At 41.4% G+C, this 21774-nt stretch overlaps 1 protein-coding gene across 1 annotated transcript in view; it reads left to right on the top strand.

Moving 5' to 3' along the window:
- Nucleotides 1–21774, top strand: part of dnah2 (dynein, axonemal, heavy chain 2) — a 220040-nt gene that overhangs the window by 59937 nt on the left and 138329 nt on the right. The window contains exons 17-26 of the mRNA XM_037533256.1: nucleotides 820–1059; nucleotides 1305–1493; nucleotides 4375–4522; nucleotides 6548–6740; nucleotides 8751–8951; nucleotides 10535–10691; nucleotides 10942–11116; nucleotides 18388–18551; nucleotides 18895–19056; nucleotides 20433–20536. Of these exons, the coding sequence (XP_037389153.1) occupies nucleotides 820–1059; nucleotides 1305–1493; nucleotides 4375–4522; nucleotides 6548–6740; nucleotides 8751–8951; nucleotides 10535–10691; nucleotides 10942–11116; nucleotides 18388–18551; nucleotides 18895–19056; nucleotides 20433–20536 (1733 nt within the window). The remainder of the gene's footprint in view (nucleotides 1–819; nucleotides 1060–1304; nucleotides 1494–4374; nucleotides 4523–6547; nucleotides 6741–8750; nucleotides 8952–10534; nucleotides 10692–10941; nucleotides 11117–18387; nucleotides 18552–18894; nucleotides 19057–20432; nucleotides 20537–21774) is intronic.

The raw sequence follows: 21774 nt of genomic DNA, 5'->3' as shown, positions 1-21774 counted from the left end.
TCAGTTGATAATAATTTTCTAAGTTTAGCTCTAAACCTAACCTTGACCCTAACCTAAGTTACGTTCATACAAAGATAAATGTAGCACTTTACAGAGTCAGGTTAATTTTGTTGGCCCTGATATTGTAGGAGATGCCATTTTCTCTGATTTCCCTATAAAGTCAGTATTTGTCCTGAAAATATAGGAAAACAAACTCACATACACATATACATACACACATACACATGCACAACACAACGTTCTGCTGTCTCTCCCTTTGAGGCTTATTCTCTGCTCCGTTCTTTATCCTATGAAAGCCATGAAATCCAGATATGGAAGCTTGGATGTGGAGCTGCGAGTGAGAGGGAGATTACTCTCTATATGAAATGGACTCAGCTTTGGCAAAAAAAACCAAAAAAACCCTCTAAAAACCTCTGAACATCGCTTCAGTAACGCCAGTGCTCCACACGTTGAATGGATAGGTGCAGCTTGAGGAAAGCCCGATGCTTTAGGGATAAGGCCTGTCTCCTTTGATTCCAGGCACAGCACGTGTGTGAGTGGAGGAGCTGGAAATGATATGCTTCCTGTGTAATGTGCTCCATTAAATAAAGGAGACACGGTCTGCAGATAAATCCTCTAGGAAAGCTCCTGTAGTGAATTTCAATTTCAATGTGGATTCTGTTTTTCTTCTCACCTCTTTTAATTTGCAACTTGTGTCTTTTGTTGCCCTCTTCTCTTCAACAATCCTTTATGTCTCTTCTCTTCTCTTCTCTTCTCTTCTCTTCTCTTCTCTTCTCTTCTCTTCTCTTCTCTCTATACATCCATCCACCAACTCTGCAGGTGCAGTTAATGGTAGATGAGTATAAGGCTGCTAACCTGACTATCTCTAAGCACTGTGGGGAGATTAGTGAGCTTCTACTCGCTCGTGTAGATGGCAGGACGGTCTTCAGAGATTTGGAGTTTGAGGAGGCTCAACAGGTCCATCAGCAGAGCCAGCTGTTCCGAATCAAAGCTGCACACCAAGATATCGTCAACATCATGAGCAGAATCTATGAGATCTTCCGCAACGATGGGCCAGAGGTGTGTGTGTGCATGTGTGTTTCAGCAGCTTTGATCATATGAGCAACTTTGTGTGCATCATGCTTATAAGCAGGTGAGTATATGTGCAGTTATGTGTTTGTTTGCAGGTGGGTTAAGTGCATACTAAGAGCAGGTGCTTGACCTGTCTAGCATGTGTAGTTGAGAATAGTAGTATTGTGCAAGTTTTTTGCATTAAGAGCAGGTGTGCGACACATGTTTGTGCGTGTGTGTGTGTGTGTGTTCAGGTGCAGCAGCACTGGGTGACGTACACTGAGAAGATGGATCGTATGGTTGAGGAGGCTTTGCGTCTGAACATTAAATGGTCCCTACTGGAGCTCTCTAAAGCAATCAACGGAGACAGCAAGACTTCCCCTAATCCTCTGTTCAGAGTGCAGGTGGTTTTGAAACGAGATGGGCCAGGGTCTACTGCTCAGGTGCAACACCACCTCCCAACCGCACATCACACTGTATATGCATATCTTGTATAAATTCACTTGCACATGCACTTGCATATACACTACTGCTTATAATTTTAGAATCTTTTCAGTAATTTTCTTTTTTATTTTAAAGAGTAATAACTGTGACAACAGTGTAGCATTTAGTCTTATAAACTACACATTTAAACATTAAAAATATACATTTTGGGTTTGGATGTTTACATTGTTTTCAGTGTTTTGAGATTTTAATACATTTGTATAAAGTATATTTTGAGAAGATATTAAATGTCATCTGCTTTATTTTTTTCTGGAAAATGTATAAACAAATTTGAAATTTTATGCACATTCGGTATCATTTTTATATACTATACTATTATACTTTATATTCTATTTAATCTTGATGCTGTTTCATTTATAATTTACATTTCATTTAAATTTATAGTTTTTTTGGTTCCTGTTGCAGAGGATCAGCATATTAAAATTTATACATGTATCTATAAACAAGTTTATTTTATTTTGTTGTAAACATTAATTCCAAACTTTGGAATGATGATTCAAAACAGTAGGGTACAATATGCAGTATTATCAGAGTGTGTCAGAGGTTACAGACAGAGCTAAACACTACATGCCACATTTCTCAGCCACACTTACGCAGATAACAGTGTTTTTAAAAGATGACCAGCACCACGTTTATTTTATCACAACCCCTGTATTTAAAGGTCTAAGATACATACATGTCCCTGGGGTCAAAAACCTGCTTTACTTACAAAACCACGAGAGCAAATAGTGTCCTTGTCTCAAGCGTGCAGATCTGCTGGCCATGTAGTTTACATACGGAGTTCGGACATTGCCATACATCAGCAAGAGGGCACACAGAACACACCAGTCCCAATAAATCACACTTTGAGACAAGGCTGCTGCTGTTCTGTGCTGCAACGGCCCATATCAGCACTAACTGCATTGTACACACATGAGTGGAAATGTCAAACTGCGTATACCTCTCCCTCAGGCTTAGATGTGTGTATTTGGTCAGAAAATAATGTGACAATAATGCTTAGTCAGCTAAAGGGAGGTGGGGGTGGGGAGAAGTACAGAGACTGAAAAAGAGAGCTTTAGTCTGACTTCCTGGAATTTATTGACGTTATTTTAGGGTCAGTGGTTTGTTTTGGGCAGAGTTGACATGGGAGTGCCCGAGGCAAAATGCTCACAGGGTCTAAGGGAAATACACTATATTGCCAGAAGTAGTCACTCACCCATCCAAATCATTGAATTCAGGTGTTTCAGTCACTTCCATGGTCACAGGTGTATAAAACCAAGCACCTAGCATGCAGACTGCTTCTACAAACATTTATGAGAGAATGGGTCACTATCAGGAGCTCAGTGAATTCCAGCATGTTACCGTGATAAGTTGTCACCTGTGCAACAAGTCCATTCGTGAAATTTCCTTGCTACTAAATATTCCACAATGAACTGTCAGTGGTATTATAACAAAGTGGAAGCGATTAGGAATGAGTCACGATCAGTCACAAGTCGTGAAATTTCCTCACTACTAAATATTCCACAGTCAACTGTCAGTGGTATTATAACAAAGTGGAAGCGATTGGGAACGACAGCAGCTCAGTCACATAGTGGTAGGCCATGTAAAATGACAGAGTGGGGTCAGCGGATCCTGAGGTGCAGAGTGCACAGACGTTGCCAACTTTTTGCAGAGTCAATTACTACAGACCTCCAAACTTCATATGGCCTTCAGATTAACTCAAGAACAGTGCGTAGACAGCTTCGTTGAATGGGCTTCCATGGCCGAGCAGCTGCATCCAAGCCTTACATGACCAGGTGTAGTGCTACCACTGGATGCAGCGGAGATGTGTTCTCTGGAGTGACAAATCATGCTTCTCCATCTGGCAATCCGATGGACGAGTCTGGGTTTGGCGGTTACCAGGAGAGCAGTACTTGTACTGCAGTACCTGCACTGTGCCAAGTGTAAAGTTTGGTGGAGGGGGGATTTTGGTGTGGGGTTTTTTTAAGGGGCTCAGCCCCTTAGTTCCAGTGAAAGGAATTCTTAATGCTTCAGCAGACCAAGATATTTTGGACAATTTCACGCTCCCAACTTTGTGGGAACAGTTTGGTGATGGCCCCTTCCTGATCCAACATGAGTGTACACAAAGCAAGGTCCATAAAGACATGGAGTTGGTGTGGAAGAACTGACTGGCCTGCTCAGAGTCCTGACCTCGCACAGTAGAACACCTTTGGGATGAATTAGAGTGGAGACTGCAAGCCAGTCCTTCTTGTCCAACATCAGTGTCTGACCTCACAAATGTGCTCCTGGAAGAATGGTCAAAAATTCCCATAAAAAACAATCCTAAATCTTGTGGAAAGGCTTCCCAGAAGAACTGAAGCTGTTATAGCTGCAAAGGGTGGGTCGACATCATATTAAACCCTATGGATTAAGAATGGGATGTCACTCAAGTTCATATGCGTGTGAAGGCAGACTAGAGAATACTTTTGGCAATACAGTGTATATTACTGCAAGACATTTACATTTACATTTACAGCATTTAGCAGACGCTCTTATCCAGAGCGACTTACAAGAAGTGCTTTGTCAATCTAGAGAAAGTATCTTTGCTAGTTACCAATAGCTTAGAGAGAAAGACAGTCCTGAGCTCAGATACTGCTAGAAACAAATATGTCACTGCAGACACCAAGAGAAAAAGAAACAGAGATGAACGCAGAACTCTGTGCCATTCAATGCAATACAATAACAATAAGAGACAATACAATAAATAAAATAAGTGCAGCTTATAGACTGGGCTGCTGGCTCACTTAAAGCAGTGCTTTAAACACTGCGGCCTGCTAAGTGTGTGTGTTGTGTCATCTCCAGGTGGAGTTTTCCCCCACTCTGCAGAAACTGGCGCAGATAGTGAACAGCATCAGCTCTCAGCTCATCAGCACTATCTCCGTGTTCAAGCGGCTGCCTGACCTGCTCACACGCAAACGCTCACAGAGGAAACCTGTCCACAACATCATTGGTACACACACGTTGCTTTCATTTGAATCCACCCTTCTCTCCCTCAGTGCCTCCATCCTGCTTCAATTTCTCTTGCCAGCTCTCATTTTCTTTATCCATCTAAGGCTTCATGAATGTCAATGCTTCATTTAAATTTTTTTAGCCTTTCCAACCCTTCTTTTCCAGTTTTACATCCTTGGCTTTGTAATTGAATAGCCTGTTCTTCTATCTTTCTTGGTTTAAAGACCTTTAAATGTCCAGCAGATGAGGGCAGGTGCACATTGCATTTACTTACTCTTGTAAATTAAAGGGCTCATATCATGTTAATTTCCTGGATTTATCATATTGGAAAAACAAAAACAAACAACATGCTCACACGCAAAATGTGGCCTGTGCAAACATTTTGTTACTTTTTTATGTTTTATGCTTTTATTTTTCCACAATTCATAAAACTGTTCTGCAAAATTTGTATAAAATGCCACTTACTTTGTTACCTGTAGAGGACATATTAACCTATTTTTACTGAGAAAATGAACAAAACATGTAAATTGACTTGGGTGTTCAAGCTTTTGCATACAACCGTATGTCTGCCTATTTGGCCATGGGGCTTGCAGGGCTTGAAAATGTTCATCTAAAAAAGAATTTGAACATGTTTTTAGTACATAAACCCTTACAGATGTTGAAATTGTTGAATAGCTATTGGAGGAACCAAAAAACAAAAAATACAAGAAAAAATGTAGGAAATGTGCCCTTTAAGGACAACTCCGGTTTGCATTGCTTTCCATGTAGTTACTAAATAACAAGCCTTAGGATATAAAAAGCATGGAAATTATAAGGGGTTAAGCCCTTAAGCTTTAAGGAACCATGCTGTTCCCATCTTCCATTGCTCTCTCTCAAAACTACATTTGAGCTACACAAGATATTGCTTGTTAATCATTATCACAATGTTGGCAAATGAGCCTATTAAGCCAATGTGTGACCATGTTGACCAATCACAGTCCCATAGGAGTGTTTGTGTGGATATTTTGATGAATCAAGTGAAATAAGTTATTTTGGTCAAAATAGTGCAGGGCAATCAGTAATCAGTAAATGTCACATTATTGATGAAACAATATGTGTGTGTTTTTTTTTTTTAATAATTTCATTAATATTTTGTCTATATTGTTTAGCCAGACTATACTGCCTACATATTATTTTCCTAGTAGTCACTGAATAATTATGTAATAATAAGCGGTAAGATGAAGAAATGACTGATAAGCCTGGAATGCAGTCCCCATTTACACTTGGTCACTTCGTGTGACTAGTATCTCATATGTATCCTGCTAAGATTTTAGCCACCTGCATTCACACTTTGTAGTCAAATACGTCTCTGGTTAGTCGGACTGAAATCTGATTGCTGTGTGGAAAGGAAGAAGAAAATCCGCTTGTTAGGCAGCAACCAGTCACCAATTGCTTATTAATTCGTCTGCACTTTGTTTGGCACCATGTAGTGTGTTCATATAGCTAATAATTTGTATCTGTTGTAATCGTGTTTACCTTTTCATTTTTAAGTGGCTTGGCCTTATCCAGATACAATCCTGATAGTCAAGCCACATGGTGACCAGGTGTAAACAGGGTTTTAGAATTTGTTTTCAGTGTAAATGGCTAAATTACATACTTTACCCTTTTAGACACTGTATGCTCATGCTACTGTTATCCACTCAGCCTCTCAGCCTTATTTTCACCTCATTCAGTGTCCTATTTCTTGCCTGTCTGTCCTTTCTCCTCTTCAGTCAGCATGTGTCTTAATGGTGCACTCGCTTTCCTGTCTCTCTGTGTGTCTGGCTGCTCTACATTGATGCTGCTGTACAAGACAGCTTTTATTAAGACAGACAAAGCCATCTTCCTTGAATAATGTCAACATATATAGTCTCATACGGGGGAATTTTGAAGTAGATCATGTAAGCATTAAGTAGATATTTGTGAATGCATCTTTATTTCTAATGTAGACCTTTTCTATTCACAGTACAGATTTTTCCCTCTCTTTCTATGTCTGTCTCTGCTATAGAGCAGGATGAGGAGATCTCTAAGATCCAGACTGCAATAGCTGCAGGTATGACAGCTAATGCAACTCACCTGCAGGCCTACCTGAAGACCTGGGACAAATATCGCGAGATATGGGAGATAAACAAAGACTCTTTCATCCGCCGCTACCAGCGCCTCAACCCTCCTGTGTCATCTTTTGATGCCGACATAGCCAGGTCTCTCTCTCTCTCTCTCTCTCTCTCTCTGTCTCTTGCTCTCTCTCTCTCTGTCATGTGTATCTCTATATTCCTTGTCTGTTTCTACTTTCTTGTGCAAAAGAAAGTTTTACAACACTTATGTCACACATGTGAAAAAGTAATTGCCCCCAGAATTTAATGGATGGATGGTCCATGTGACAGGTTGCAGCAACAGCCTTTCTCATTACTGTGGAGGAATTTTGGTAGACTCGTCTTTGCAGAATTGCTTTAATTCAGCCACATTTGAGGGCTTTTGAGCAGAAACTGCTCCCTGTATGTAATCTTGGAGTAATTTAGTAGGTTTGGTAGACTCTGTTCGAAGTTTTCTCTATTTGGAAATAATGGCTTTCACTCTGGTTTGCTGAAGTCCCAGAGCCTTAAAATTGGCTTTATAACTATTTCCAGACTGATGTATTTCAGTAACTTTCTTCCTTAACCTTTTCCATAAATTCTTTTGATTGCAGCGTATTTTGCTGCTTGTTGAGACCTTTTTAACCTACTTTACATTGCTGGAAAGGTTCCGTTTAAGTAAAGTGATGTCAAGATTCAACAGGGCTGCCAGTAATCAAGCCTGGGTTAGTCTAGTTTAATTGTTCTCAACTATCAATGAAAATTGGTTGATTGAGGGGTGGTTACTTTTTCATGCAGCATCAGTTGGCGTCAGATAATGTAAATGATTTTCAGTAAATGAAATGATAATTTCAAATTTTGTGTTTACTCAGGTTATCTTTCTCTTATGTTAAATTTAGTTTAAAGATTCAATGCAATTATGTGTAAATTGTTCATCAAACATTATTGCACAAGACACACAATAAGTACTTTTACTTAGGCGCATTCACAAGCAAATAGTTAAGTGTAACAAATATGCAAAAGAAATAAATACAGAGAAAATAAAAGAAAATGCAGATCAAGGAGAACTTCATTGTCATCTCAACCATGTACAGTTCCTCCAGAATCTGGTGTTTGTAGGATCAAACAGACAGACTACATGTAGTGCAATTGAACAGTGCATTTCAACACTAATCCATAGTACAATAAATTCAAAACAATGCAAAACTAGGCTCAAAGCTCAGCAATAAATAGAGTATACAAATATGCAGAATAAAACAAATAGTACCATGTGTAATCATAAGTAATATGTGCAGTCCTTTCCTGTGCAAATTTTATATAAAACTTTGGTTTAGAAATTAATTACCTTATATTATGTATCATCAGGGTCAAGTCAGCACCTTTGACGTTTGTCTGTTTGGATCTCAGGAAATGACAAACATGAAAAACATGTAAAAGATTGATTTCTTTTTGCAAAACAAGACTGTATGCACAACACTAGCATACATCAAACTTAAATCATAATAAAATATCCCCTCTTCTGCTTACAAGTGTGGTATCAATTGAAAGTTTTGAATCTTTCACTGCAACCCCATAGCCAAGGTCTAGATGATTCCATGCCCGTTTGGCCTATTGATGTGTGTTACCACTTACAAGGGGTTACGTGTAGGTGAGCAGCAGTGCAATATAGATTTTAATCCACACAGCCTCGTGTGTAGACCTTCACCACGTAAGCAGTGTGTGTGCTCTCTGTGTTCATGTGCAAATGTATTAGCACACTAAGCACATCAATAAGGTGTGAATGGATGTTTGTGTGCTGAGAAGCACAGACTTAATGAGCATGCTCAGGCATTAATTACCTTCTGCTGCATCAGGTCCATGTTGCCTTCGCTGATCTAGTTCTTTGCCCTTTAAAAGTGATCAACGTCATGAAAAATTGTGCTCGCTTATCCTCCGCATTGATATGTTTAGTCCTGTCATAAACGGACACAAACAACTGTGTCATTTTCATGAAGAATAATTTGCCCTTTAGTGTTTTTAATGTTGCTGCCACACATTTGCAGCTCCAGGCTCTTTCACACTTACAAATGGTACACATGTTTTCTCTTCTCTTGTGCCGCTCGATCTTTTTCTCTCCACTCCATATCTCTCTCTCTGCAGGTACACGGAGGTGGCGAATAACGTGCAGAAGGAGGAGACAGTGCTGAGCGTGCAGTTTGTGTTGCTGGACTGCTCTCCTCTGAAATTCTCTTTGGTGCAGCACTGTAATGAGTGGCAGAGCAAGTTCACCCAGCTGCTCAGCCTCATGGCCAGCACCAAACTCAAAGAGCTACACTGCTTCCTGCAGGACAATGGAAAAAGGTGTGTTATTGTACTTCTGTGTTTGGTAATCAGAACAGCTGCAGTTTATGGTTATTTCTGTGGTTGATTAATCTACTGACAATTAGTGGATTAGTTAATGAATAGCAATGACCAAGATAATATGAATACTGGAGTATTGGTTTGTTATGTTGGTATTCATTTTTTATGTTTAATATTCAGCTTCGTCTTTTTTATGCCACAAAAATTATATCCCAAAATATATTCTACAAAGGCATAAGGTAGAACAGTGGTCATTAATATATAGAAAATACTAAAAAACAAATAAATTATAGCTAGATGAATTGAATACATCATAAATTCATGCGAGGCATCCACGTTGCCATGCTTCAGAGTGCAACAAACTGCACTTGCTCAACTGCAACAGCTGAAAGAGCAAAGATGCTCCATAAAGATTCATGTGTGGGATCATTTTAAATTAGTGCACAATAAGAAACATGCTCAGAACAAAATTGTGATTAGGCTGGTCTACCACTGGGGCACGAAAGATTTGATGCATGATCTTAAATATTTAAGTACAGTGGTCCTTATCTGTACTGATGTATAGCCAATTAGGGCTGAATTATTTGAGGGAAATTGCAGTTGTCTGAATGCAGTTTTCTGATCAATAACATGTTTGGGATTTAAAAATTATATATTTATATATTAAAAATTGAGGTCCAGACCTGTTTTTTGGCCTTTTTTTTGGCCTGAGGCTTGAGTGTTTAACATAGTTTGCGAGACTACCCGTTACTTGTGGTTGTGTTCTCATGTACACAACACAAGGGTGATTATTTCCTTCATCTTCATCTACAGGTGGTTCACAAGCTTTGTGTTATTAAGTTAAATGTCCCCACTTCCTAAAACATGCTAGAACAATGTTGTTAATAATGGTTATATTTAAAATTGTAACTTTTCATTTTAGCCCTACATGCTATCCATACTGCCTCAGTCATGTAACCACCACTGCCTCCATCATGTAACCACTTCAGCTTGAAATATTAGATATTCTTTTCTAATAAAACACTAGCACAGCAAATTTAAATATTCACATCACAAACAGCATACCTGTTTATTGCAACAGTCATGATCAGACGTTTTTACTGCTGTATCAAAGAAAAATCTTTATCACACGCTGTTAATACAGTACAGAAGCTGGAAATATCAACACGTATTCATGCCTGTAAAAGGCAGTTTGGGCCATGCTGCTTTATAGAATCTTTATGCATTCTTCCATTTCAATACACTTTGCCCCGTAACTGCACCACCATGATTCAAGTTGCAACAGTTTCTTTTTTTTAGTGAAGCAAGACAACAGGAGCCGTATTGCCCTAACACCTCCTGTGGTGTATTGCAATATACTGGAATGACTGTGTTTATTTGAATATTATAAAGGAACAGGGAGTGTGTTTGTTCATGAATAAGATATGTGTAGACATTTTTCCGCTGTTGGAGGCTGAACAGTTTTGTCATCTTTACAATTGTTGCATTGCATTGCATTGTTATAGCAGAGTTTGGGGATGTTTCAGGTTACCTTTTTTGGACTGTAATACTTTAATTGTGTGTGTGTGTGTGTGTGTGTGTAGGCTCTCTCAACCTCCTCAGACTCTGGTAGAGCTTGGGGAGAGTCTGAAGCTGCTAGAGACTCTGCAGGGAGATCTGAGTAAGGTCGAGAGCCAGATTCCTCCCATCCATGAGCAGTTTGCCATCTTGGAGAAATATGAAGTCACTGTGGAGCGCGACGTGAGTGTCGCAGAGGACATTACAGATTCTAAACACACACTCGCGCATGTATTTCAAGCAAGTCTGTCACTGAAGCTGACTTCAGATTTTTCTCCCGATTTTCCTCCCCTCTGTGCTTGTCTGCTTCATTACCTCACTGTTTTTCACCCTCACACTCTGTTTTGCACCTTTTTATCTCTGACTCTCCTCTCTCCCTCTGAAACATACTCTGTGTTTCTCTCCCTCTCTCTCTCGCTCTGTCTTTCTGCAGGTTCAAGAGATGCTGGAGGCTCTGAATGGGGAGTGGCTTTGGTTCCAGCAGGTCGTGATTGACAGCGACATCATGCTGAAAAAACACAAGGACAAGTTCAAGAGCAACCTCATCTTCTCCGCAGAGGAGTTCAAGAAGAAGATGCAGACTACTATGCAGGACTTCAACAGCACAGGTAACACACACACTCCGTTTTTGTTTTGAACAGTGTCGGGACATGGGGCCATACATATGTCCCATATGTGTTCTACACACACACACACACACACACACACACACACACACACACACACACACACACACATATATATATATATATATATATATATATAACTACCTATATATCAGCCTTAATTAGCCAGATAATACTGATGTTTGATCAGCAATACCAACACTGGGAAATTTTAAATCTCCACAGAAACAATGTTCAGTAAGAATATTCACCCAGAAGTACCAATAAACTTTAAAGTAAATAAAATGAGTATTGTCCATCTGCAGTATGTCCATCTGCTCTTCTACATTTGGAGGAAAGGTGCCATTTTGCCTGCTGTCTGATACTTGATGCTACATTATGAAATTATGAAGATGTCCTAAAATATGCACTCTGTTTAACTGCCGTTAAACCTCCCTGTGCTTCTGCTGCATTTTCACTGACACTGTAGGTTTAGTAATTTAGCTTCAGGAGCCCCACTGCCAGCCTGTGCTTTACGTTTTTTTCTTTCTATGCAGCCATTTTGTCAGGAATGTAACAATATGCTAAATAACTTAATGTAATAATGAAGTGTTTAAATATGGTCAGTATGGTCAGCTCTACTAAGATAGTCAAATCAGATTATCTCATATATCCTCTGTCATAGTTGCTCAAATGTTGTATACGTAACCTTAATTTTGTCATTTACGAGTGCCAACACATTTATGATGACCATTAAAGACATTTCACATTATCTATTACGATGCATCACATAAATGTGTGCTAACAAATGTGCTCAGGTTTCCTGTTAAAAGTTCCTTCAGGATAGCTGAAGGAGAAACAGGAGTATGTTTTGAGATTATAACTCAGGTGCATCTCAGACTGCTGCATAACTTAAGATACATTTGAGCTATGAAGACGATGAAATAAAAGGCACTTTTTTAAGGCTGTTCAAGAACATTCCAACAAACTAATTCTACCAAGAATTAGTTCTAACTGCACTCCTACTGTATAAATAAATTAATTAATTAAGTATTCAGACCTTTTATATATACAAGGATTATGTTATAATCGATTTAAACCCAATGCATTAACTAAGATAGCAATTAGCTAAATATATACACAGTTATCATTTATAAAGTATTGCTTATTATGCTTAGTCTATTGAGAGGTAGCTGCCCCAAACCCTACTCACTAAATTTCAGCTCATAATTATATATAAAATAATGCATACATTTGTATTTGTATTCTTTAAATGTTGATTTTTTTAAAGATCTGTGTGATTTCTGTGAAGTTAAAAAATTGAAGTTAAAAGATTTAGATTTATCATGAGTTTAATTTGTACATAACAAACTTCACTAAAATGTCACTACTGAAACACAGAGAGTTTTAGTCTTCAGGTGGAACCTTATTGTAGCCCCATCCTTGCATATTAAAGCAGGAAGTGAGACTGTATCCTTTTGTTTTGAAGTAAATCTATTCCAATGTCTATAAATCAGTGTGTAACCTTAGGAGTTGTCACTACCCAAATACCTATTTTCTACAATGAAGTAAATAGAGTATGTAGAGTATAGAGCTTGTATTTTAATAAAAATATTATGATTTGATGCATGTACAGCTGTGAAAAGCTGTGTTTGTTAGTCGTGACTAGTGTTTTTGAAATGAACTCACACTTAGCTAAAATTGTCACTACCAAAATAATCACTACTCAAACATTTGGTAAAGTGTCAGAGACACTGTCATTGCTTTGGTAATGCAATAATGCAATGTTTAATCATTTGGTTTAATAACATAAATATAACTGAAGCATAAGATCATTATGATGACCCCGTTTTTCTCGTTTTTTCAACAAATTCAGGACATTTTTATCCTGAAAATGTGTAAAAATGAGCACACACACACACACACATGCACAGATGAGCTGTATTTTAGGCAGTTAAAGATAATGGGGCCCTCTTGTGCTAATCCCTATATCCAGCGCACATGAAAACACACCGCTGCATGGAGTGCTTGCAGATGAGAGACAGAGTTTTTGCTGCAAGCTGTTTGATGGAGGATGCTGGGGTTATCTGTGCTGTGCCGAGAGAGGCACATACAGCAGGTTGGTGGTCAGCACGGTCTGCACTCCCCCACTGCGAGCTCCATATCTCTGCAGGGTTTTGCAGCTGTAGGTCACCCCTCTACATCTCTACATGGGCCCCACTGCAGGCTTTCTATCCCTCATGTCCACAGGGAGCCAAAACAGTGGAGGTAGAGAAAGGTAGAGCCATTCACCCCCCACACAGCCAAAAGAGCACGCCACAGCCAATTAAGTGTGTTGTAATCCTTCAGGTGCTACAACAGCTCGCCAGCATTGGCGTGTGAAGCAGCCATGTTGACAGATCATCCTTGGCACATTCTTTTTCTTGCTCTCTCTCACTCTTTTTTCTTTCCCTTTTTCTCACTCTCATTTTTGTATTCTCTCTTTCTCTTTCTCTCTCTTTCTCGCTCAGCTTCTCTTTTTCTCCCTCGCTCTCTCTGCATGCTCTTTTCCTCACTCATCGCACATTCTGAATGCGAATTCGTCCCCGCCTCCTCTACTCCTCCTCCTCCCTCTTCTATTGTTTATCTGCTATTTATTCTCAACTTCTATTAAAAATAAGATTGAAAAGTTCCCCCTTTTTTTCAGCTCCTGTTCGCTTCCACCCCTCCTCAGGACTCGCAACAAAGTCATGGCGCACCAAAGAGTATCAAAGAGGACAAAGCTCCTGTCCTACTTTTCCTTCCCCCTATTCCTATCATCCTTCTCTTTCATATCTTCTTCGCTTCCCAGCCTCGTCCTCTACTCATCTCCTGCTTCTGTCTTTCGTTTGCTAGCGCATGATTGCAGATAGCTGTGTGAAGTTTGTTTTTTTTTTTACTTTTGTTTTGCTCACTCTTCACTCTTTCTTATGTTTTTTTTTCCCTCCTCAGTGTGAATTTAAAGTTTTCATTGGCTCTCATCTCTGATGAAGTTTGGGTTTCAGAAACAAGCACGATTAGTAGAAACCCACCTCACAGTCAGTATTACACGAGTGCGCTTGACATTCACCCGCATTATTTCCCGCAACTCCTTGCTCTTCCGTACGTGGGCAGGAACTGCAACTTGTTGAGGACGATGGGATTGTTTGGATTGTTCTGGAAAACAATGGCCGACTCCGCCAGGTTAATGAGGCCAGGAAGCAGCTTTGTGCCGAGTGAGATTAGTATTCTAGACAGAGGCACAGTCTCAAAAAATATCACGCTCATTCAGGCTAGCACTCACAGTACACTTCTGTCAAGGTGCCCCACTCTAAATCTCATCTAGACTTCTCTATAGATTACCTTATATCATTTTCCTGCTCAACTGCCGCAGATCATAAACATACTCTGAACCGTTCATTGTTCTTCAGTGCATGATAGCGAGTGATTGGAACCAGTAGAAGCAACATAGGATGCGAGTTCGACTTTTTGACTAAACTCATTATAAACCCAGTCACACAGATGGTGTGAACAAGGAGTGCTAGGCAAGAACCCACAGGAGCACTTATTCAAATCGGATAAGCAGCTACTGTAGAGTGCGAGTGTGTGTGTGTGTGTGTGTGTGTGTGTGCGTGTGTGTGCACACGCGTGTGCATGCATAAAAATGAACTGAATGTGTGTGTTTCTGCATTGGTGTTAAAACAAGGGTTCAGGAGATCAGATATCTCATAAATCAAAACTGTTGCACAGGGTGTGAGAGCTCAGATCAGTAAAAGGAGCTGGGTCTGAGTCTTAACTCCCCTCAAATGTACATACATACGCACACACATTTGTCTTGATGCAATGGAAAGATGGGCAGAAAAACCTGTGGATTATTTCAGATCTGAAGTAAGATTGGAGCTTGATTTTTGATCCCTTAATGATAAGAGCACTGTCTGACAGTGACAGTTTGGTGGTCTAACAGGTCTTGCATGGTTGTTGGAAGTACGATTTCTTTTGAACACTGTAATTCCGTAATTCTTTTGAACACCGGGACCTACCCCTGGAGCCAGGCCTGGGGGTAGTGTCCCCTGGCAAGCGCCTGGTGGCCGGGCAGCCCACGTAACCCAGCCCGGCCAGGCCGAAAAGGCAATGTGGGGGGACCATGTGGGCCCACCACCCACAAGGTTCAGCAAGGGAGTGGTGCAGTGCTGCACAGGCAGTGGGAGATTGCAGGGGGGCCCTTGGCAGCCTAGGCCCTTGCGGCAGAAACTGGCTCTCCACCCACAGTGTCGGCTCTAAAACCAAACTCCTTGATGGGGTTGGTCCTTCTCCTACTCGGTTTGCACAGGGTGAGAGGCGTTGGGCGGGAGTGGGGATACTTACGTCCTCAGCTGGTGGCCGTGCAGTTGGAGTTTGTCCCGGTGGACGAGAGGGTCACCTCAATGCGAATTAAAAACACAGAGAGGAAAACTCTGACTGTTGTGTGTGCTTATGTGTGCACCAAACAACAGGTCAGAGTATTCAACCTTCTTGGAGCGAGTGGGCGGGGTTCTGGAAAGGGTCCCTCCTACAGACTCCATAGTCTTACTGGGGGACTTCAATGCTCATGTTGGCAAGGACTGGGAGACCTGGAGAGGCTTGATTGGGAAGAACAGCCTCCCCGATCTAAACCTGAATGGTGAATTGTTACTGAACTTCTGTGTCAGGCATGGATTATCTATAACAAACACCAAGTTCAAACACAAGGATGTTCATAAGTGTACATGGAACCAGAGCTCCTTGGGTCAGAGGTCAATGATTGACTTTGTTGTCATTGGGACTGTATGCTCTGGACACTCAGGTCAAGAGAGGTGCTGAGCTGTCAACTGATCACCATCTGGTGGTGAGTTTGTTTAGATGGCAAGGAAAACTGATGGTCAGACCCAGTAGGCCCAAGCAAATAGTGAGGGTGTGCTGGGAACAACTGTTGGAGGCCCCTGTTCAGAATGATTTCAACTCCCAGGGGAGCTTTTTTCATGTCCCAGGGGAGGTAGAGGACATGGAGTCTGAATGGACCCTGTTCAAAACCTCCATTGTGGAAGCTGCCAGATATAGCTGTGGCCAAAAGCTTGCAGGTGCCTGTCGGGGTCTTAACCCATGAACCCCCTGGTGGACACCATTGGTGAGGGAGGCTGTCAAGCTGAAGAAAGAAGCCTTTAGGGACTGGATGACCCGAAGGGCTCCTGACTCAGCAGAGAATCACCAACAGGTGAAAAAGATGACAGCCACAACGGTGGCAGAAGCAAAATTCAGGGCATGGGAGGAGTTTGGCAAAGCCATGGAAAAAGACTTTCAGTCAGCTTCAAGGAGGTTCTGGACAGCTGTCTGGTGACTCAGGAGTGGTCGGGGTGACTGTGCCCAAGCTGTATTCGGCAAGGGTGGAGAAACTCTGACTTCAAATGAGGATATTGTCGGTCGGTGGAAGGAGCACTTTGAAGAACTCCTTATTCCGGGAGACATGCCTCTCTCACCTCTGGTGTGTCAAGCTCCATTTTCCTGGTGGATTTCCCTGGAGGTCACTGAGGTAGTTGGCAAGCTCTTCAGTGGCAAGGCACCGGGGGTGGATGAGATTCGTCCGGAGTTACTTAAGGCTCTGGATATTGTGGGGGTGTCGTGTCTGACACGCCTCTGCAATATTGCATGGACCTCAGGAGCAGTACCCTTGGACTGGCAGACCGGGGTGGTGGTCCCCATTTTTTAAAAAGGGGACCGGAGGGTGTGTGTATCGGGATATCACACTGTTCAGCCTCCCTGGGAAAGTCTATGCCAAGGTGCTGGAAAGGAGACTCCAACCAATAGTTGAACCTCAGATTGAGGAGGAACAATGTGGATTCCTTCCCAGCCGTAGAACAATGGACCAGCTTTTCGCCCTCTTGCAGATTGTTGAGTGTTGGGCTCCGGCAGGATTGTGCCCTGTCTCCATTACTGTTCGTGATATTCATGGACAGGGTGTCAAGGTGTAGCCAAGGTCAGGAGGGCATCATGTGTGGAGGCCAGAGGGTGGCGTCTCTGCTATTTGCAGATGAAGTTGTTCTTTTGGCTGAATCACATGGTTGCCTCCAGCGCTCACTGGAGCAGTTTTGCAGCTGAGTGTGAAGTGGTTGGTATGTGGATCAGCACCTCCAAATCTGAGTCCATGGTTTTAGCCTGGAAAAGAATGGCATGCCCACTCCAGGTGAGGGGAAAGAACTAGCCCCTGGTGGGGGAGTTTAAGTATCTCGGGGTCTTGTTCATGAGTGATGGGAAGAGGGATCGTGAGATTGGCCGCAGGCTGGGACAGGTGGTAGCAGTAATGCGGTCACTGTACCGGACTGTAGTGGTGAAGAGGGAGCTGAGCCATAAGGCAAAGCTCTCTGTTTACCTGTCGGTCTACATCCCAACCCTCACCTATGGTCATGAGTTGTGGGTAATGACCGAAAGAATGAGATCATGAAATGAGGCTACACTCTATTTGATAGGGTGAGGAGCTCGGCCACCTGGGAGGAGCTTGGAGTAAAGCCGCTACTCCTCCGCATTGAGAGGAGCCAGGTGAGGTGGTCTGGGCATCTGATTCGGATGCCCCCTGGATGCCTCGCGGTGGGGATGTACCAGGCATGGCCTGCTGGGATAAGGCCCGGGGTTGTTCTAGGACCTGCTGGAGGGATTACATCTCCAAGTTGGTCTGGGAGCGGCTTGGGGTCCCTGGGAATGAGCTGGAGGAAGTTGTAGGTGACAGGGTCATCTGGGATTCTCTGCTCTCCCAACTGCTACCGTGACCCTATTTGGATTAAGCGGTTAATGACGACGATGATGATGATAATGATTCTTTTTAACTCCAGGTTTGAAAACGTCTTTCCATTGATTCTGACACTCAGGGTTAACCTGTTTTGTCTGGGTTTGTTTGTTCTTTTTTTTCTTTCTTTCTTTCTTTCTTTCTTTCTTTCTTTTTTTTTTAAGTCAGGCCTTTTTTCTTTAAAAATGTAGGGAAACAAACACACATGCAGCCTGCATTTCAGGCAGCAGGTGGTCTTTTAAACCCATATGTTAATGATCATCATAACTATCATTTCTGCTACTGTTTTACTATGCTAACAGTATTTTTTGCAAAGTCAGTATCTGCTCAGTCCATCTATGAAAAAAACACTAGAAAATATGCTCTTGCCTCTCCACCCCAGACTGTCCAATAACAGCATTTCCTTACAGCCTTTAGCTTCTCACTGCAGAAGCCAGAGTTATCTTTTTATGCTAATGTATGTGTGTGTGTTTTGCATGTGCAGGTCCCTTTGGCAGTAATGTAAGCTCAGAGGCAGCCCTTGAGCAAATCTTGGTGCTGCGAGCCCAGCTGGAGTCTCTGAAGGAGGAGGAAGGCACAATACGGCACGGCCTCAGCATCTTCAAGATCGAACAGCCTGCTTCCAGAGACATACAGAGCCTGGAGAAGGTATAGTAATTACAATTACAAAGTCCACTCATATATGACAAGACAGCACAATATAAATGTGCCATACTGCACCATGCAGTTATTGCATATTGACAATATGCGAGTACTAAAGGTGCTAGTTTAGTGCAGCTTTATTATGGCCTACCTTTGAGAAATTAATTTTTTATGGAACAAAGCCAACATATTAAAGCATATTAAGAAAAAGTAGATAAAATAGCCTGTGTGGTGTGAGTGGATTAGATAATAACTATGTGAAGGTTGTTTCAAGTTCACTGCACTACACTGTTTTGATCTTGGTATTTGTGGCAGCCGTAGAACTTTGTGTCTGCTTACATGTGTGTAGGATATAGATTACCTGCAGCAGGTGTGGGAGATCAATCAACAGTGGGACAATCATTGGAATGAATGGAAGACTGGTCAGTTTGCCTCTCTAAAGACAGAGCACATGGATAACACAGTGCAAACCTTGTTCAAGAAACTCCACAAACTTAGTCGAGAACTTAAGGCAAGTACCTGTTTCAGTCTGACACAAGCCTCTTACACACAAGCACGCTCAAACACACAAAATTCTGCACTATTAATTTACATGTCACTCTCTCCACACAATGTTGACTGTTAGAACTACCTTTTTATGAGTTTTCTTTGCTATTCAGTAAAAGATATTTTGATTTGTTTTTTCTAGTATGGCATAGTTTTTGTTTAGTATTGAGCTACAAGACACAAGTGTTTCATTAAGCAAGGGAGATCATACCAATTCTTCCGAGGCATGAACTGACTAATATATACCTACATAAACTAAAACAAAGCTATAAATAGTTGCACTGTGGTACTCATCACCTTTTTGCTATGATCTACCATATATTTTCCCTGATTTCTGTGTTTTTGTAGTCACTGAGTTGCTTCTGTTTCCACCATTATGATACACATTTCTTTGGACTGCAGCCATGACAATCGTGCTACGTATGACTGGTCAGCCTGATTTTTAACACATGCATACAGTGCAATAAATTGAGCTTTTTCCAGCAGCAGTGGGTCAATTTTGACGTCAGTATATAAAAAAAACATTAATATGCATGTTTTTGTTTTCAAAACAAGTTGTTAAATTTTTTAAATTTTTTGCCCAATTGTTTTTTTTTAATATCTTAGGCCCCATTTGTAGTGCTATTAAACCCCCCACTCCCTTCCATCCTTAGATTAACAACTGAGAAAATTAAAAATGACTAAGTAGAGATATGACTTCTGACATTTTCCTACTGCCCCTAGCGCCCCTCCCTTCTGCCACCCTTGGGGAGAATGGTCTCCAGTTTGTCCGCTAAAGGGCCAGTGCAACTTGTACAGCGGTTGTATTGGCAGCTATTTGTGGTTTTCTAAAATAATTTATAACTAAAAATTCATACTCATACATAATTCATAGTGAAGTTTTAGTTTTAGTATACTATCCTTGTTCTCTACAACTTTCTAAACCCCACACCTAAAAAGATACCCGCACACACACTGATTCCTTCAGCCACTGGGCTGAAGTTCCTTCAAGCCCCCTCTCCTCACACACACTCCACACTCAGTGTAACTCCTGATAGACGTTCTTTTGTTTAGCTAATTATCCTCTAAAGCTAATTTAGTTTCACTTCTCAGTAACTTCGGTGTCATTAGGCTGTCATTAGCTTTAAGCAGATTAGAAACACCTGCTTGATTGAGGCCCCCTGGGTGCACTTTTCAACTGACGGGGGATCAGTGGATCATGGCACAATGTTCAGCTCTTAATGATTTACCCTGCAGTGGGATAGTGATGATTAAAGTGTGTGAAGAGACTGATGGTGCTGTGTGAATGGGATTGTGATGGACTGTTTTATAGTGGAGTCTGCTGTTGGTGTGTCATTGTAGGATAAACAATGGGAGATAGTGGAGTTCTCCAAGAACAGAATTGAGCAATTCAAAAGAACCATTCCACTCATATCAGATCTGAGGAATCCAGCAATGAGAGCCAGGTAAAGGACAAACACACATACACACATGCAGGTATTAGAAACATCATCCTGAGTGACAACCTTCCAGTCACTTCTGAGCATGGACAGAGCTTCATACTTTCAGTCATATAAAAGTGCAGGGCTTCCTCATATCCTGTAAAACCTGTCATTTTAAAGACTAGATTTCCAGTGAAGTTGAGCTATAAGTTGAGCAAGTGAGATGCCTATTTTAACCAACCTATTTAAGTGCAACACTGCAGTGTCTTATGTGGACAGATAAACGCTGTTTCGGAGGGCCTTGTAAAACAAGGAGAATACAAAATCATCATGTCTTATGGTGTGTAACATTATAAACAAGGATGTACTACTCATAATACATATCATAGGGCAGTTCTGAGACCAACGAGCCTTACATTTGAAAAACACCGAAGGGATTTGCAGTTTAAAAAAAGAATTGACTGTCCATTTGTATTGCAAAACTTTTAAATGGAAGCCCTTCTGTGTTTATCCATACAAACAGAGAAAAAATAAGACTGGTATAAATGAGGGTCAGTGTCTAGATGGTGTCACCTAAAAGAGTCAATGTGCAATCATGATTCTAAGGATTCTAAGATTCTATGGCCTGTTTCTACCATCTGTGACAAACAGCTATCATGTATGGAAGTCATGAAAGATGTCCTGGAAAACGATTTCCAAAAAGAGTGGAACCTTGATGTGCTTTGACATTGATGGAGGGCCAGCACAGTTTTTTGATTGCTCAAACATGCCTACCAAGCCTGGCAATTATCTGATGAGTTGAATCAGGTGTATTTGAGCCTGATTGGAGCTGATATTGGAAAATCACCAAACTGTGTGGTCTTAGAGATCTGGGCTTTCCCATTTGCGTTTATTCCTGTCACTTCTAGGCAGAGATCAGTTACAAGGATATTTTTATAATAGCAGAGGCTGAGTTTCCTGCTGAAATTGTCTGCACTCAGATTTGTGAATAACCTCACTCCATTACTTGCCGCTCACATCATTTTATCTGCTCCTGTTCCTCTCACACTGAGTCCTATCTGGCTCTGCTCCTGTGAAGACAAAACTAAACGTCTTTCCGTTGACACTTTTACCCTTTTCCCCTGGACCCTGTCACACTTCCTGTCAGCGCTCAGATTGGCTGTGGCACTCCCAAAACAGCCCATCCGACCCAGTCAGGCCTGTTTTGACAGCCCCAGCAGAGACAGCCCAGACGGCTACAGGTCCTTGCTAATAGCAAATGG

The sequence above is a fragment of the Pygocentrus nattereri genome, chromosome 2 (assembly GCF_015220715.1).
Source record: "Pygocentrus nattereri isolate fPygNat1 chromosome 2, fPygNat1.pri, whole genome shotgun sequence".
NCBI lineage: Eukaryota > Metazoa > Chordata > Actinopteri > Characiformes > Serrasalmidae > Pygocentrus > Pygocentrus nattereri.
The sequence above is the reverse complement of the archived record's forward strand: the minus strand, read 5'-3'. Positions and strand labels throughout refer to the sequence as shown.